Here is an 18237-nt window from a genome sequence, read left to right on the forward strand (position 1 = left end):
AATAAATAAATAGATAAAAAGAAAAAACGTGTCAAAGATTTTGTGTATGAAACCAGATGTATTCTACATGTCTCAATAAACAGTTGTATGTGAATTACCTTTTTTAATTAAAAATACACGTCGAATTACAATTCATTGCAACCCCACCAATTCCACAACTAGTATCTACAATTAAAACCATAAATTTACTTAAATTAATAAGTTAATAAATTCAATACTGCTCTTGACAAAGTTCAAAAAAATATAATCCATTGAGGGTGTGTCAACAAAACTCTCCAAATCTTTTATATTTTTTTTCTCACGTTTTCCCTTTATCTCTTCTGTTGAAAATAATAATAATAATAATAAATAAAGATAGCAATAGATATCTATAGATATATTTTTTCAGTTGTTTCGTTTATTTTCTTCTCGAAAGTGGCTAGTAGAAAATCTGTGTAGCACGTTCACAGCGCATATGTATCGAGGGTGGAAATTAAAGGGTGGTGGCGAAGCGCGCTGTCGTCTGCGCATCTTTGTCCTACTTACTATTAAACTCTCATCATTTTCTCTGAAAGAAAAAAAAAAAATTAACAATTGTTTAATATTATTTGTTGAAAATTAAGAAGAAATCTACAAAATATTTTCTTGAGAAAATAATAAAAATTCTTAACTATAAACTAAAACAAAATTTGTAAATAAATAAAAAAAAGTTTATATTTTTATTTATAAATAAATCTATTATCGTGGACCACGAGATCGTACCCTAGTTCATGCACCCCATTCCCGCTGATTCTTCCCCACTCTTATTTAAAATCCACCCTCACGTTTTAAGCGACCTCTGGTTTGGATTTAACTCGGGGGTGCAGGAACAGTGGAGGGTAGTCGAGCGCCCGCGCGTTCAAGAGAGGACATCAACCAAAACTGGGAAGAGATAGTACAGCATTCGAGGGAGAGAGACTCCAGTACGTCTGAAGTGCACATTACATTACATTATATTCATCCTACATTCCACAATAAATTTATTTCTTCACTGCAATAAAACATCTGTGTAAAAATTTAATCCACTTATAAAATTTGTCATTACTTACGGGAAAAAAAATTTTAATTTTTAAAAATAAACAATTGATGGTGATCCAGTGTTTACGGTGGCGAGAGTGAGTTGATATCTAAAATGATAAATCATGAATAAAATATTTAAACAAATAGTAAAAGGTTAAAATTTTCATTAGGTCTCTGGATGATACGATATAGGTGAACAATATTATGATGATGATGACGACGATGATGATGATGATGCGCCCCTTTCACACGAGGCCAATTCATTAGCGTGGTTGAAAACAGCAGCAGTAACCAGTAAGTTGGAGAAAGAGACCATAAACGTGATATATATCTTGTTGAAGTGAGAAGAAATGAGTTTTCGCAACCCAACAAATAATTATTTTCTGTTCTCAAGATGGTTTAATTGGTTTTATTTATTTTAACTTTTTTAGTCGCTGATTTGTAACGTCAAAATTTTGACAATAATTGACAATTTTATTGTCGAAGCGCTGTTACAATATAACCTTAAAAAAAGTAAATAAGTAAATACAATCCAATACAACAGTAAAAATCATGTGGGGGTAGTCATGAGGCACGAGACAGCCACGCGATATATTTAGCTGGATAAAGATCAATCAACCACGAGGAGTTACTTTTCAAACAATTTATTTTAAACGGTGGCGATACTTAATAAACATGCCTAAAACACTGTCACGGTAAGTTGGATATTTACTTTGTATTTTTGAGTCATCAAAGGTTTCTTTATTAATTTTATGATTTTATTTTTTTTTTTTATTTTTTTTGGAGTATAGATTGGTGTACTTAGATAAAAAGTTTTGGAAAAATGTTTAATTATTGACCAATATCCGAAGGCATCCTTGCCAAGCGCATGGGCGCGGTTCGTATCCTATCACCCCGCCCTTTGCAGATCCTTGTACACATACAACTAGAGAATTGAGATAGACACACACAAAGGCATCTATTATTTCTTCTATCTCTTTCTACGGTTTATTGATACTCTCAACGTCAGCAACACCCGAAAAGTATAAAACAGAGTTTATTTATTTTAAGGCTCTTTAAATTTATGTTTATTTATTCCAAGAAGATTGGCCTACTGATGGATTGTACAACAATTTTTACTATCCTAGTTTCCCATAGGAACGGCCATGTTTTCATCCAATCAAAACTCTTTACTCGGTTATTTTTAAAACAGATTTATTTTATTCTTCCAGATTTTTCTTCTTTAACTATAACTAACTATCAAAGACCTTTTGCTGACGCTGAAAAAAATAATACCTCAGAGACCTACCACCAGCAGACATAATGAAAAAGATTTAACGTCGGCAATATATTTTAAGATGAAGTAATGTTATTAATGTCCAGTCGTCGCTAGCTTTAATGTTATCTCATATATATTTTGTTTCATCGAACGATATGATATTGGGAATCAGGGCGTGGCGAAATTATTATATCCAATCTATTTAACTTTAACTATTTTTTTTATTTATAATTTACTCTATTACCCTTATATTATTCTCTCTCTGTTTTTTATAACGCTGTAAAAGTAAATTTACCGTGCAAATTATATCCGAGGCAAAAAAATGTTTTTAAAATCTCTCCTTTTAGTCTTCTACATTCAGTCTTTTATTATCAAGTAAATACTTATTTGATAACAAACTATCTAAGGCATTAAAGATGAATTTTATTTGCCAGATAATCCTTGACAAAATTTATGAATAATTTATCATCAAGTTGCTAATATTTTCAAAGTAATTTCCTTTGTTTGTACTTGACGATAAGATAACAAGAGGTGGAAAACCTACTATATCCTAATATATATATCTAGTGTCTATATACAATAAGTCTATGTATACATAACTAGTAACTAGTATTATATATATATATATATATATATATATATATATATATATATATATATATATATATATATATATATATATATATATATATATATATATATATATATATGAGCAAACTGTTGGAGGGCGTGGTGAATTTTGGTACTCTATAATTCACCCCGACCTAGGATCTGCTCGGTCTAATGTTTAGTTTCTCAAAAGGAATTTCTTCTTTTAGCTGGTGCATACTTTAAACCATTTTATATACTCTAATTTTCTTTGGACGGTCCTTTGACACGTTCTATTGCAGCTTTGAAATTTTTTTTTTTTTTTTTTTTTTTTTTTTTTTTTAATTAGACAAAAATGAAAACTGCAATAGAAAAAAGGCCAAGGGTACTCTGGCTCAGTGAATAATTTCCATCTCGTCTAGGCACAGAGTCTAGGCTAAAGAATAAATTAAAATCACTGATAATCGCATTCATGTATTCCAGATGATCTCTTGGATCAAGTTTCCTCGTGGTTCCTGGTCCTGGAATAGACACTGACGATATGGTAAGATTAAAGGCGGAAAAAAAAAAACGTATAAAATGACAAGTACAATATCAAAGCAGGTTAAGAAAAGCTTGTTAGCGTTATAAGGTCATACTTGCATAAAATATATACCAGTTACAAAAGTGCATGTTAACCAAACTGCATTAAATGTATTAAATTAAATTGCATTATTAATAATAAAATATCATTATTTTAGGACACAGTATGGCTTCGGTACTGTGGCATGCCTCTGGGAGTAGTTTCGTTTCGCCTGCCATCATCTTCCTCCTGCTACTTTGTCCACACGCCATCACAGGTCAGTAAAAATTATCACGTAAAGAAAAAGAATTGAAAGATTTAACAGAATCCTCATGAAGCTATTAATCTTTATTCTATGACGTCTTATTCTTTCTTCTTTACTTTTTTCTTAATAACTTTGTTATTAATAATTAAAATATAATGTAAATTATAAATATGGTATGTGGTGTGTTCCCGGTGGCGGTGGACGAATCTTCTTGTACTGGTGTCTTCTACTTAAATATACACAACAATTATCGATACGACAATGAACTGTGAACTGTGAACTGATTTCGACATCGACTTCAAATCTCTTGATGGGAATACAGCTCGTGAGGTAATTGATGTGCCACAGCCACAGCAAGACTACGTATCATCCCTATCTCCACCACCACCGGGACCTATTGCCACTGTCAAAACATCAAGTACGTCACCCTGAAATGATTTTACAATTATTTTATTATTAGAATTATTGATTACTGATACATTAATATTATTACTTGTAATTATTATCAACTATGTTTTTATTTTATAACCAGGATGCGACCAAACATTTGTCAGCGTCCCAGGCAGCCCGGAAAATGGGACTTTCCACGCTCCGTATTTGATAAATCCAAAACGTGAATCGCAGCAGTGTGTTTATACATTTTTAGCGGGACCTTATCAGCGCGCCGAGGTCGTCTTCACGACATTTGGTCTCCGCGGCACACCACCAGAGTCAGTTGACAAATAAATTAATAATATGGGTTTAAATAAAATAGCAATTTCACATCTGTTTGGAATTTCATTTGAAAAGCGAGTTTGTGTGTGTGTGTTTTTTTTTAATTTGGAAAAAAATATTCCATTTCCATTTTATATATCTATTTGTTTTTATTTAAAAGCTTTAGTTATTTTGTTTTACAATTCAATTAAATTTCTTTACTCTTTTTTTTTTTTTTTTTTGTACTTTATTTGAATTAACAGCCATAAAATTAATTAAATTAAAACTCTGAATAAATTTGTCTGGTGAAATAAAAATATAACAATGGAAATGTGTGTTATAGATGTGAAATTTATAGTGTTTTTGTATAATTGTAGTTAATGTGATTTGTAATTTGTGTTTGCTGCTTGGAATTACTTCAGTGGATCTGCCGTTGGGGAATTGCCTGGGTAAACATTTGAATTCTTCATTCCAGCGTTGCATAGTCATCATTATCATTACCACCAAAATAATTCATTCCATCTCATGGCTTCATCTTTTCTTCATCAGTAAATTATACACAACTCGTACAATCTTATCAACTCTTCTTAACTTTATTACATATAACATAAAATATATACTTTTAACACACTCTCTAATCCAACTACAAGACATCCCCAAGAGATACCTTGTAGTCACAAAGATGTTAAGAAACACTGAACAAAAAAATACAAATACGAAAAGGCAAAATGGAAAGTTTAATATTCATGAGTTTTAAAACCTAAATTGGAAGACTTGACGTTACTTAATATTATACGTAGCAGACATTGAATGTACAATTGTAAAACCATTTGAATTTGTTTAACATCAATGTAGTAGTGTGTTCATTTTTTTTAATATGAAACTACATTTTTAACACATACTTGAATTTGATATTCTTAAAAAGTATCTACGCTAATCTATATATTTTCTTATATCTGTAATGCTTTAAAGCATGAAAATATAAAACATGTTTATAAATGGCTAACTAAACCATGATATTTTCAGATGTGTACACGAGTATATGGATGTATACACGCAGATACGATCCGATAACACGACCAAGCTGATAGAGACACCCTTCGGTGGTCGATACTGCGGTCCTATACCACCGAGACGTCGAGTATCTCTCTACCGAGGGATTGCACTTAGTTTCTATACTGACAAGAATATCACCCTACCAACTCTATTTAGCGGTCGTTATGCCTTCATCAATGCCTGTAAGTTATAACAAACTTATTTCCATATCACTACATGATGCGATATTAGCATGATGCTTGACTTTCAACAAGATATTCAATTCTATATGTATAAGCATTAAATATAAAATTAATTACTTGACAGCTGAGTATGAAATCGGAACACCAGTGCCAGGCACACCGTGTTCTTTCGTCGTAAATACAACGATTAAGCGTACTGGATCCATTCTTTCGCCCACATATCCTGGTACTTATCCCAAGAATCTTACATGTAGGTATCAATTTATCGGTAACAGTGGCCAGAGGATTAGACTCGAGTTTCGGGATTTTGATCTCTTCTACGGGGGTCCTCAGTAAGACATTTTATAAATTTTTATCTTTGAAATTTTAAATAATTTTTAGTTAATATTATTGTTATTATTATTATTATTTTTTTTCCAACTAGCTGCCCATTCGACTATGTAAAGGTGTACGATGGACTTGACTTAAAGTCAGCTCCCGTGATAGGGACTTACTGCGGTCAACAACGTAATCTGGTGCTATATTCTTCGCAGTCAAATTTAACTGTACTATTTTCAACACTTCAGCGCACTGCGAACACACAAAATCGTGGCTTTAAAGGAATATTTGAATTTTCTGAAGGCTTCGTTAAATTAGGTACGATACAATATTTATACAAACTAAAATTATGAATAGTAATTATACTAGCTGACCTGACTTGGCCTCATTTATAATTGCTTATTTTCCAATATTATACATCACGATTCGTAAATAATTAATTGAGTATGTTTTATAATGTGCTGGATGTTATTATTATTATTATTATTATTATTATTATTATTATACTTTCAGATTTCATAAACAAATCAGGAGGTATGCATATACGAGGATCCGAGTGTGACCAAAAAATTTTAAGCACCAGAGAATCAAATGGCTCTGTCGTGAGTCCTAATTATCCGTTTCCTTATATTCCGAAAGTTGTGTGTCGTTATTTTGTATATGGTATGCAAGATGCACAGCATTTGGAACGTGTGAAACTTGAATTTTTAACGTTTGATATTAGCAAGGGTGAAGCGAAAGGAGAGTAAGTTATTTTATTTATTATTAGTTTTTGTTAATGAAAATATCAATATTTTATTTATTTTTTTTAAATTTCATAAAATTATTTCAGCTCAGCCTGCACTGACGGTTACCTTAAAATCTATCTAAAAGGCCAAGAAGCTACTGATTCGTATGACAAATTTGATTACGAGTTGTGTGGTAATGAAACAAATCCGAGCCAAGTAGTTAGTGACGGGCCACGACTGGTCATGGTATTCAGCAGCGGTGAACTTAAACAAGGCCGGGGTTTCAAAGCAAGGTGAGATGTAATTTTCACTCTGTTCTCTGTTCTCTTTTTATTGATCGTTATAATCAATCATCAATGGAATAGAAAATACATTACCATATCAATGTATATATTGTATATTGGCTGCTTTTAATGTACTGCAAGCAATTGAATGGGTTCTTAATTGAATTGTCAATAGATACAGCTTCGAAACAGAATACAAAATACCCGGTACGGCTGCACCGGACGGCAGTTGCACATTCACTTATCGCAGTTCCTCACGGAAGAAAGGTGAATTCAATTCACCACGTTATCCAAGCAATTATCCGAGCGATATCAATTGTACTTATCTCTTCTTGGCAACTCCAAACGAACAAGTTACTCTTGTTTTTGATCACTTTAAAGTTAGATCTCAGCCATCAAATTCGACTACTGGATTCTATGGGTTAATTGCTATTTTATTATTATTATATCTTCTATTTCAATAGATTAATATATATTCTCTTTTAATGCTTATGTATTATATTATATTTTTACAATTAACAGAGAAGAGATCTGTCAGAATGATTGGTTAGAAATTTACAACATGTATCGTGACAATACGGAAAAATTAATTGGAAGATATTGTGGAACTTCTGCACCAGGTCCAGTAGAATCGAATCTCGGGGCGCTTGGAGTCAAAGTTATTCTTCACTCAGATGCAGAATTAGTTTACAGTGGTTTCAAAGCTCGTTATATGTTTGAAGTCGCAAAGTCTATTTTCGGCGGTAAATTTTACTTTGATTATTATCAAAAATAATTTTTTTTTTTTTTTTTAAATTAAAATTAACATTTTTTATTCAGATTGTGGCTCCAATATAAGTAGTCTCGAATACGGTGTAATAATGACACCAAATCATCCAGAGAATTACGACAGTCCTCTCCGAAATTTCGCGAGTAAAACTTGCAATTGGTTTATATCTGTACGTCCGAATCATCAGATATTAATCTATTTCGAAGATTTTTCCGTAGAGGGTGAACAATCGGGTAAGTTTTTTCTAAAATTTTCCAAATTTAAAGTAAAATTTTTGCACAAAAAAAAAATAAAATTAAAATTACAGTCAGAGGATGTCCCGCGGCTGTTTTACGATTGTGGTTATCGCCGATGGCAACTCCAATTGAATTGTGTGGTGTAAAAACGACAGACGGTCCAAACGATTATTTATCTCAAGATCATAATATGCGACTCAGGTACCTGAACTAAAATATTAATTGACTATCAAGAAATTTTAATTTATTAAATAATATCACAATAATTAAAAATAAATTTCTCATTACAGCTTTATATCATCGGACAAATCAGTAGGGCAAAAAGGTTTTCGCGCCGTATGGACAGAAGTGTATAAAGCGAACGAGTGCGAGCCGAATGAATTCCACTGTAGTGGAAACAACTACTGCATTGCAGAAACATTACGTTGTAATAACGTAGACAACTGCGGTCCAAATGATACAAGCGACGAGGAGAACTGTGAGTCATGATAACCGTGAGATCAGCTTTAAAACCGTGATCTATTACCGATAAATATATATATACATATATAAAATCCAGCGTAACATTGATGTAAACATTACCATTAGTGTTAATGCTAAAATATATATTTATATATGTATCTCTTAATTAACTTTACTATCGCCCTATGAATTTTTATCGCTCATTGAACTATCCCATCATAACTATCACTATCTTGGCTCTATCTGGCATAAATCCAAAATTTTTTTCTACCCTTTTTTTTATTATATCTTTACTTTTTATCTACTCACGTCTTTTACTTTTCAACTATGTACGTAAATGGGTATAGAGTAATCACAGAAGCAGTCTCGGTTGACTATATTTTTTTTCTACCTGCCTTATATACCTATATATCTAAGCGTGTATGATCACATATTTAATCTTAACCGCATGCCATGTCTGGAATACATGATTCGTACAGTACACATATTAAATGCTATATATTTTATATAAATATCTAAATGTGAATGAACTGAACACTTCCTCTAAAATATTTCTCTTTTCTATTTTCTATTTAAATTTTTTATTCGATGATATAGCAATGACAATACTCATATTAATATGTATTATGGTAATAAAATACTGCACAAAGCATGTATTACCAGGAGAAATAAAAAATCAAGAAAAAAGATGGTCATATTTAACATACTCGAATAAATGAATCGGGAAATAGATGAGTTGATTGAATTCCCGCGATCGACTGTAAGATGAAATGAGAAGTAAGAATCGAATCTAATCTAGTACTTGATAAAAGCAAATAGAATAATAGAAGATAGGGCGATGAATGAATTTTAATTTGGAAATAACTCTCTTTCTCTCACTAACTCACTCACTCTGTATTTATATCTGTGGGGCGAACGATGATGGGTGAACGGTTGTGGTGTCTCACAGGTACATCATCAGCCCCACTGGCACTAGCATTGTCTGGAGTCTCTGACATGCTTCTTCTATCTCTGTGCTTTGTGTTCGTGACCAACTGAGGCCTTGCCGTGGCTTCCAACGTTCCAGCATAGCATGAACTCCCTTATCACGTGAGTCTACTCACACAATTCACCAATAAATACAAATAATTATGCATCATCTCGAGGACGTTCGCTAAAACAAAATTCAATTGATTATAAAAAAATCTGAAAAAAAAAAAAAAAAAAAAAATTTACTTACTACATTGAATCAAATGTAGTTATAAATTTATCCAGACGAGACAATATCTATAGGTAATATATTAAATATACATTGAAATAATCAATACTTAATTAACACACACCTTAAGTGCATGATTAATATTAAATGAATGTGGAATTGATTTTGCTTATTTTTGACTTATTAAAATATTCTGCATGATCAAAATCTAAATGTTTCAATTTTTCAATTTCCACTATTGCTTTCACTGATAAAATACTTTTCCACTATATTTTTTTTTTTTTTTAATTATTCGAAAATAATTAATTGTACTGTTAACATTATTTAGTCATTGACTATTTCGCGAATCATTAAAAAAAAAAAAAAAAATCAATTCGTAATGATTATAATTAATAATTCCCAACATTAATATAAATTAATATAAAAAAATAAAATTTTCAGGTGCAATATCAGTGCCTCCAGTAAGTTACGCAATACCTGCAGGAAGTGCTGCGGCTGCTGTGCTAGTAGCCCTCGCACTCTGTCTTCTCTGTCATCGTAAAATGAAGCGACGCACTGAAGAAGTAAACATCGATGACTTTCAGCAGCGTATCGAGGACATGCGTTACTGCTATCATCATCACACCGTCTTCCATCGAACACCAAGTACTCATAGTCATAGCCATCCGGATACTTACAACAATCAGTATCATATGGAGCAGCCTAGTCCACCAAGTGAGAGTGAAATTGAGCATGTATGTGGCGATGATGCGAGTAGTCCCGAAACTCCGTGACCATCGTGCACTACTGTTTTAATTTGGTGTCACTATCATTGTTATTATTGTTATTATTATAATTACACTTATAATGAAAATAACAATAATTATCATCATCATTATCATTACTATTATTATTATTATAACAATAATAATAATAATAATACTTACAACTCCGAGTGTCATCATGAATGTCAACCACTACCAAAGCGTGTGTTAATCGCACGTGTTTATGAAACGCAGACTGTACAACCGCGCCTAAAGTGTAATAAAAAAATTGTTGTTGTTAATGTTGTTGTTATCATCGTTGCTCGAATCGATTATTTCGGCAGCTCATTATCCAGCGCCATCAATGGCCATTTATATTACAATAATATCGATCAATTATTATTGTCATCATATCAAAGGAATACCATCATCTTCGTTACAGCATTTGAATTACACATCAAACAGGATAAATAAATAAATAAATAATTAATGTAAAAACGTTTGTTCAGATTACGTGGGTATATATAGTAATGATTAATTATACGTGGACACCAGGGTTATGATTATGGTTTAGAAATCCATCATTTTTTTATCAATAATGTTTGTACTTATATCATTGTCCATTTGATGTATTAATATGTTTAGTAGTGTTAAGATTAATGTATTAATTTTCATTTTATATTTCATGTATGAATTATTACTACAATCATTATGTATTGTTTTGAGAAGAAAAGTGTGAGGTGAAAGTGTGTTTGATTATATTGATTATTAGTAATTGGACAAATGCCCACATTGAACAATTAGTCGAGATTTTAAATGAAACAACAGATGTACGTAGGCTGGTACCTGCTAATTATTTGAAAAAAAAAAAAAAAAAAAAAAAAAAAACGCGTTATTTTAATCCTTTTATACATTTTACTGCAATTGAATACGCTGTATATTTTACATTGAACGGTAAAATAATAATAAAAAAAAAATACTGTTGATTCAAAGCATCGCAATACGGAGTGGGTATTCTTTTAGATAGATCGAAGATGTAAAATCCGACGAATGGCCGCCGATTGTTATTATAAATAAATTATACGGTGGCGTTGACCAAGAGCTATTGTAAGAAAATATTATAAATAATGAACGATCGAACAGGCATTTTATGAAATTGTAGTATAGTAATAAGTCGTGTTGGTCTAACGTTAAGGGTCTAAAATAAATATTTGTCTTGTCACTAAATAATAATGATTGTAATTGTACACTATTTGATGAAAAGAGTAATGTATCGGTAAGCGAAAACGCTTTTATTAATATAATAATTTATAGAAAAAAACAATTAAAAAAAAAAAAAAAAAAAAAAAAGAAAAAAAACTAAGTTATAAACGACAAGAAAAGAAATTATTTTAAATTAATTAGTCTGCCAAAATTTTTATAGATAATGAGGGTCCACTCTTAGGGTTTGGACATTCATTTATTATTTATGTATTTATTATAAAAATTATGATTGTTTATTAGTTTTGGTATTATTTATATGACTAGATAGTAAATTGAAATGAATCAATGTTACGGAATAAATTGAAAATTATTAAAATAACTAAAAAGCGATACGAATAGTCTAATAAATGAATAGTATCGTACAAATTACGCACATCTAAATTTTGTATAGTAAAATAAAATAAAATGGTTTTATTCCTGATACCAGGCACCGGCATTTATCAAACGCTTTTTCATTGTATCGAGTAATTTCGAGTAACAACAACTCATATATTGTTTTATATAAAAGTTATCGTGCTCAGAATTTTTAAAATTAAATTTTTTAAGTTATCGAAAAAAAACAAAAATTGTAAAGAGAATGTAAAGTTGTAGAAAATTGATGGATACTCTTTGAAAAAATTCTAAAGACAGAGAATACAGTATATTTATTATTATGATATAATAATTACTATTATATAATAATAAAACAATACTCATAAATATATATAAATTGATAATGGTAATATTGCTGTAATAATACCCAAGTATATATGTATATTTCACATTAATCGCTGCCATTGGAGCTATACCAAAGTATATTCTAAACTATAAATAAATAAAATCGTACCATACATTTATGCACTGAATAGGAAGGAAAAAAAATTAAAAAACAAAAAAAAAATAACCAGAAATAAAACATTATTCATATAAATACGTATCGCGCAAAATAGTTTTGAGCGGTATTTGATAAATATAAAATAATCGTTATAAGTGTAATAAATTTATAATATAATGAAATATTATTAATAAACACATGGATTATTGAATTACTGGATAACTTTTGATTCAAGGATTCTTTGAAAATGGACAGAGTAATAAATTAAACGAATAATAAAATATACAATGAATAAATAACAAAAACTGTAATAAACTACTAACGATAATGAACGTTATTGATAAAGAAAAGCTGAAAACCGTTGCTCATTGCGCATTAAACATTTTTCTTAAATGCAAATTTTCACATTTTATAGTGTAACTAAACCAAAAAAAAAAAAAAAAAAAAAAAAGCTAAATAACTAATAATAAAATGAAATATATAAATATTAATGGTAAATAAAACGAAATAAAATATTATTGAATAAAAAAAAAAAAAAAAAAAAAAACTACGTATATAAATAAAATAGCTGCAAGCAGTACGTCAAGTAAGACTTATTGATATCGAACGACTGTGTTCAATTACTTTTTTGCTGTATGAATGGAAGAAAAAAAATAATGTGATAATCATACCCAATAAAATAAATAAATAACCAGTTTCATTAACATCATTGTACACAGTTTTATGTATTCATGCGGGTTTTACTTGTATAGTGAACATTATTATAATAATTACTGTTGTATGACAAGTGTCCATTACTAATTTTTATAATTTATATATTAGATTATTTGTTGGCGTCTGACATTCTATTATTATTATAAATTATATTAACAATAGTTAAAATTACAGTTTCTATCTACAATTACGGAAAAAAAAAAAAAATTTCATGTGAAAGATTGAATCAAATGAAAATTTTTTAAATTAATTGATTAATTCGGAATACACAATAACTCAAATTGTAATATATTTTGTAATAATAAATTTATTGTTTTTAAAACTCATAAATTTATTTTTATTTTTGCAACGAATAAAAGGTGTTTGTTATTGTTAAAGTAATAAATTAACTCATCAATTAAAAAATATGTAAATTGATTTTTTTATCGATAAAAAATTGTAAAAGCAATTTATTTATTAAGTTGATTGTATCTGAGTAAAAACTTAGATTGAAAGAAAAATATAAAATAAAATTCGTAATTGCTCACGAGCCATAATTTTTTTTTTTTTAAATATTATAGATGAATGAATAACTATTATTTTATTACTAGATTTATGAAAAAGTATGAGCGTGTGTAAATTTGTTGATGCAATAATAAAAGAAAAAAAAAAACAGTGAATGTGTATAGAGCTTAATAGCCCATTACATTTTTGCATTGATTTAAAATTAAAATTTTTTAAATTGCTCAGTCTTATTCAGCGAAGATTTTTTAAATACTAATTATGTTTAATGAAGTGACAGGGTTAATGGAAAAAAAAATTTTTATTAATAATAAATCATTGATATCAAATATAAATAATTTGCCATTGTAAGTATAAGAGTGTGTGTATGTATGATAGGAAAAAAATTATTTAATTATATAAATATTATTGTCCGTGAGATAAGTATTGAATGAGAAAAGTATGGAAGATGTGAATTGTCGCTCGATAATTAAAATAGTATCGCGAATTGCTGTCGCGAAGCTCATTATTAATAACATTTTGTGCTTCCCAATTTAATAATTTTGACCATGAAGTATAAATATATAAAAAAAATTAATAAATAAAAAATAAAAATAAAATGATGAACGAATATTAATTATTGGACGATAATTAATTGAATAAATATGCGAAATTACAATTCATCGCTATTTTGTAAAATTAAATAAAAATAATTGATGAAAAGGATAAACATTTATTATACTTAAATAAATAATTATAATTATATTATTTATAGAATAAATAAATAAAGAAGTGAATACAAGGACCACTTTTAAAATCACTTCTTTTTTAATAAACAATTATAAAATTGACATTACAGGTTTTATTAAATTATTAAAACGCGGGACAATAAATTGATTGAATAAAAAAATAAATAAATAAAATCGATTTAAATTTATTAAGATAATAAATAATTAAATTTTGACAAAGCAAACCTCGCGGTATAAATATTAATCGATCATTTTAAATTTATTTGTCTGTAGTTAATTATATCACGAATAAAATTCGTTTGTCGTGCTCGAGTGGAGAATTAATAATGCAAGACTAAAAAATAAATATTAATAATTAATTAAAGTAATCAATAAAGTATAGTAGATAATAAAAAATTGTCAAAATTGAGATCGTATGTAATGAAAACATAATTTTAGCAAAAAAAAGTGAATAATTATACACTCCCACCCTTTCATTCCCAAGTATGCCAATCAATACTTATCACACCGCGCCTTAAAGAAATACGACGGTCAAATTAAGAAAAAATAAATAAATAAATTGTCTCCAAATATGAAAATATAAAGCAGATATATATGTATTAGGGTGGGTCAAAAAAATCGAATAATTTATTTTTGACTTTATACTCTGAAAAATAGGTTCGTAGACACCTAAAAAGAATTCTCTCCAAGTATAAGCTCTTAATTATAACGGGAAGGTCCTCCGCTTTGCGGGTTTCTATTTTTTTCGAATAATCAGATAAAAAAATTTATATCTCGCTTCCAACTGCTTGGAAAAATATTCCGTGGCATAGATTTTGTGAGAAATTGAATGCTTTACAAAAAAGGTCTCTTATGACTTTTTCAAAAACTCAACCGATTAAAAGATATTCATAGTTGAAGTTTGGCTATTTTAAGGAAAATATTCGTTTTTATTATGAATTTTATAAGTCGATGAAAAAAATTATTTCGGATTGCGGAACTCATGATTTTGTAGGAAATTTACTGCTCTACAAAAATGGTCTCTTATGATTTTTTGATTAAGTGAAGCCGTTACGAGATATTCATCGTCAAACATTAACGAATATCAATATTTCCAGTTTTTGATCAATAATTCGATAAATTTTAATTTAAACTATGAGTTTCAGGAAAATTTACATAAATTTGAGTTTCGATCGATAAAGAAATGTTATAATAAGTTAGATAAAGAATTATTGGAATTATCATTGATTTTCCTTGGAGAAATGCCTCAAGGAAAAGATTTCTTTCAAACGTCCTGGTGCTGTTCATCATGCTAGATGGATGGCTAAGGCCATTTATAGTTTGAAAATGTATCTATTCAGAGATGAATTCAAACTCTCTCAGAAAGAATTGCATGGTCTTCGTCATTTCTGTATTTTTATAGTCACATTGTATTTAAAAGCTTGGTTTTCATCAACTTCTGCAACAACTGCTGCTTATCATGACTTGCAGTTTATGAAAAATTTATTGGAGTACAAACATATCAATCCTTTGATTTCTTCAGCTACGTGTGAAAAAATGATTTCGCACTTATGGTATTTGAGCGATGAACTTGCCATTTTATCACTGTTTGACGATGGCGTTCCATTAGAAGTAAAAAAAAGTATTGTTGAAGCTGTTAATACTCGTGAAGGTACAGATTCTAAAGCTAAAAGATTTGTAATTGCTAAAAAGATTTGAATTCATTGGCGCAGAGAACTCTGAGTGACTTTGTGTCTAAAAAGTCATTAAATCTTTTCAAAATCTTCGATCTACCGTATGACTTTCTTGATGTCGATGTTGAATTATGGCCTACTAATGAGAGTTATCTCGAAAATAAAGAATACTTTCAACAACTAAAAGTTGTCAATGATTCAGCAGAGCGAGCTGTTGCATTAGTCAGTGAATATAATCAATGCTTGACAAAAATGAAGAACAATTCCAGTACTTATTGCAAGTTGTCAAAGAACATCAAAAACATTCCCAAATTGTAATAAAAGAAATTATTTATAGTAATAGCGTACTGTTATATTAAAAATATAGACAATTATATTGCAATTGATAATTCAATAAAAAATTTATCTATAAAAAAGTTAAATACTGGTTGTTTATCACTTGATTCAATACTTTTCATATTAAATTTGACAAAGAAATATGTCATTCACTTCAAATTAAACTAATCATTGGCTATATGTCGAAAAAAATGCTCTAATTTCTTGTTTTAATGCAATCAAACAAGCTCAAGACTGAAAACAATATTAAAAAAATTGTTTATAACATTTCTTTATCGATCGAAACTCAAATTTATGTAAATTTTCCTGAAACTCATAGTTTAAATTAAAATTTATCGAATTATTGATCAAAAACTGGAAATATTGATATTCGTTAATGTTTGACGATGAATATCTCGTAACGGCTTCACTTAATCAAAAAATCATAAGAGACCATTTTTGTAGAGCAGTAAATTTCCTACAAAATCATGAGTTCCGCAATCCGAAATAATTTTTTTTCATCGACTTATAAAATTCATAATAAAAACGAATATTTTCCTTAAAATAGCCAAACTTCAACTATGAATATCTTTTAATCGGTTGAGTTTTTGAAAAAGTCATAAGAGACCTTTTTTGTAAAGCATTCAATTTCTCACAAAATCTATGCCACGGAATATTTTTCCAAGCAGTTGGAAGCGAGATATAAATTTTTTTATCTGATTATTCGAAAAAAATAGAAACCCGCAAAGCGGAGGACCTTCCCGTTATAATTAAGAGCTTATACTTGGAGAGAATTCTTTTTAGGTGTCTACGAACCTATTTTTCAGAGTATAAAGTCAAAAATAAATTATTCGATTTTTTTGACCCACCCTAATATGTATACATATTCGAATATATCGTTGTACATTTGAGTAAAAAAAAAACGTCATTGTTATGTACCAGCGAGTCAAGAAGAAACATCAACAAATAATGCGTATATTAATTTTAAAAAACAAACTGTTCAATTTTCATTCCAAGTAATACGTAATCTTATATTTTACAAATTAAAATAAATAGTTATATGAAAAGTAAATGACGTTTATATATGTACTCGTGAAAAAGAAAAAGAAACAGAAAATAATGAAAAAGAAAAATTATTCACAGATTTTTTTAATTAGCCAGTAGAATAATTCAACCAAAAACGCTCGTTAATATCAATGGTAATTATCATTGATCGTAATATGATATATAAGTGAAATTGACAATAATATTATACGTAAAAAAATGAATTTATTTAAAAAATTTTATCTCATTATAATATACGTGAATATGAATTGTTTATCAATTAACTAAAATAATTTTTTTTTAAACTCTTGATTTTTTTTTTCATTAGAGAATTGCACTGGGACATTCATATGGCCTTACATACAGAATTGTATATGTTTATTTCGATGAGCATTTATTCAAATTTAAAAAAATAAATTTCTGTTTTTCTATTTTATTTTTTTTCTTAAAAAAAAAAAAATCTATATAAAAAATCCTTAAGGGGCACACCTAGTGTGAAATTTCGAAAAAGTCGATTTTTTTTTTTTCATATTTCGGTAGATTACACCTTTAAAAATAACATATTAAAATTTCAAATCAATATCTCAAATAGTTTTTGAGTTATAACATTTTAAAGAGCAGCCGCTCGGCAGATAGAGTGTCATTAGCTGCGAGACGTACCTGAAGTATTGTTCAGAGTCTACTGTCTCTTCCAGCCCCTATAACACGATTCCAGTTTCTATTGTTGGCTCTCAGGTATACAAAAATATATCATTATAATAATTTCTAGAAATTTCTAGAAATTTTTCGTTTACTGCCACGTAAA

At 29.0% G+C, this 18237-nt stretch overlaps 1 protein-coding gene across 6 annotated transcripts; it reads left to right on the top strand.

Annotated features, from left to right (window-relative positions):
* The first annotated feature begins 979 nt into the window (after positions 1-979).
* Positions 980-14372, top strand: LOC141530827 (cubilin). 6 transcript variants are annotated; one of them, XR_012479806.1, is made up of 21 exons: positions 989-1133; positions 1209-1332; positions 1470-1733; positions 1830-2380; positions 3368-3428; positions 3625-3723; positions 4034-4129; positions 4244-4421; positions 4827-4853; positions 5431-5642; positions 5767-5974; positions 6067-6278; positions 6474-6705; positions 6793-6981; positions 7148-7393; positions 7495-7715; positions 7792-7974; positions 8049-8178; positions 8268-8455; positions 9389-9528; positions 10079-10220. XR_012479806.1 is itself a non-coding variant. In XM_074248168.1 (20 exons), exons 6-20 carry the CDS (start codon positions 3633-3635, stop codon positions 10408-10410), a joined length of 2745 nt encoding a protein of 914 aa, XP_074104269.1. In that variant the 5' UTR covers positions 980-1133; positions 1209-1378; positions 1470-1733; positions 1830-2380; positions 3368-3428; positions 3625-3632; the 3' UTR covers positions 10411-14372. The 6 variants fall into 6 exon arrangements, 5 of the variants coding, with proteins under 5 accessions (XP_074104269.1, XP_074104270.1, XP_074104271.1 ...); XM_074248168.1 differs by lacking the exon at positions 9389-9528 and having other exon boundaries at positions 980-1133; positions 1209-1378; positions 10079-14372; XM_074248169.1 differs by lacking the exon at positions 9389-9528 and having other exon boundaries at positions 980-1133; positions 1830-2060; positions 10079-14372.
* Positions 14373-18237: the final 3865 nt, after the last annotated feature.

The sequence above is a fragment of the Cotesia typhae genome, unplaced genomic scaffold, assembly GCF_013202065.1.
Source record: "Cotesia typhae breed Kobodo isofemale line unplaced genomic scaffold, CoteBio_Ctyphae contig_5, whole genome shotgun sequence".
In the NCBI taxonomy this organism is placed as follows: domain Eukaryota; kingdom Metazoa; phylum Arthropoda; class Insecta; order Hymenoptera; family Braconidae; genus Cotesia; species Cotesia typhae.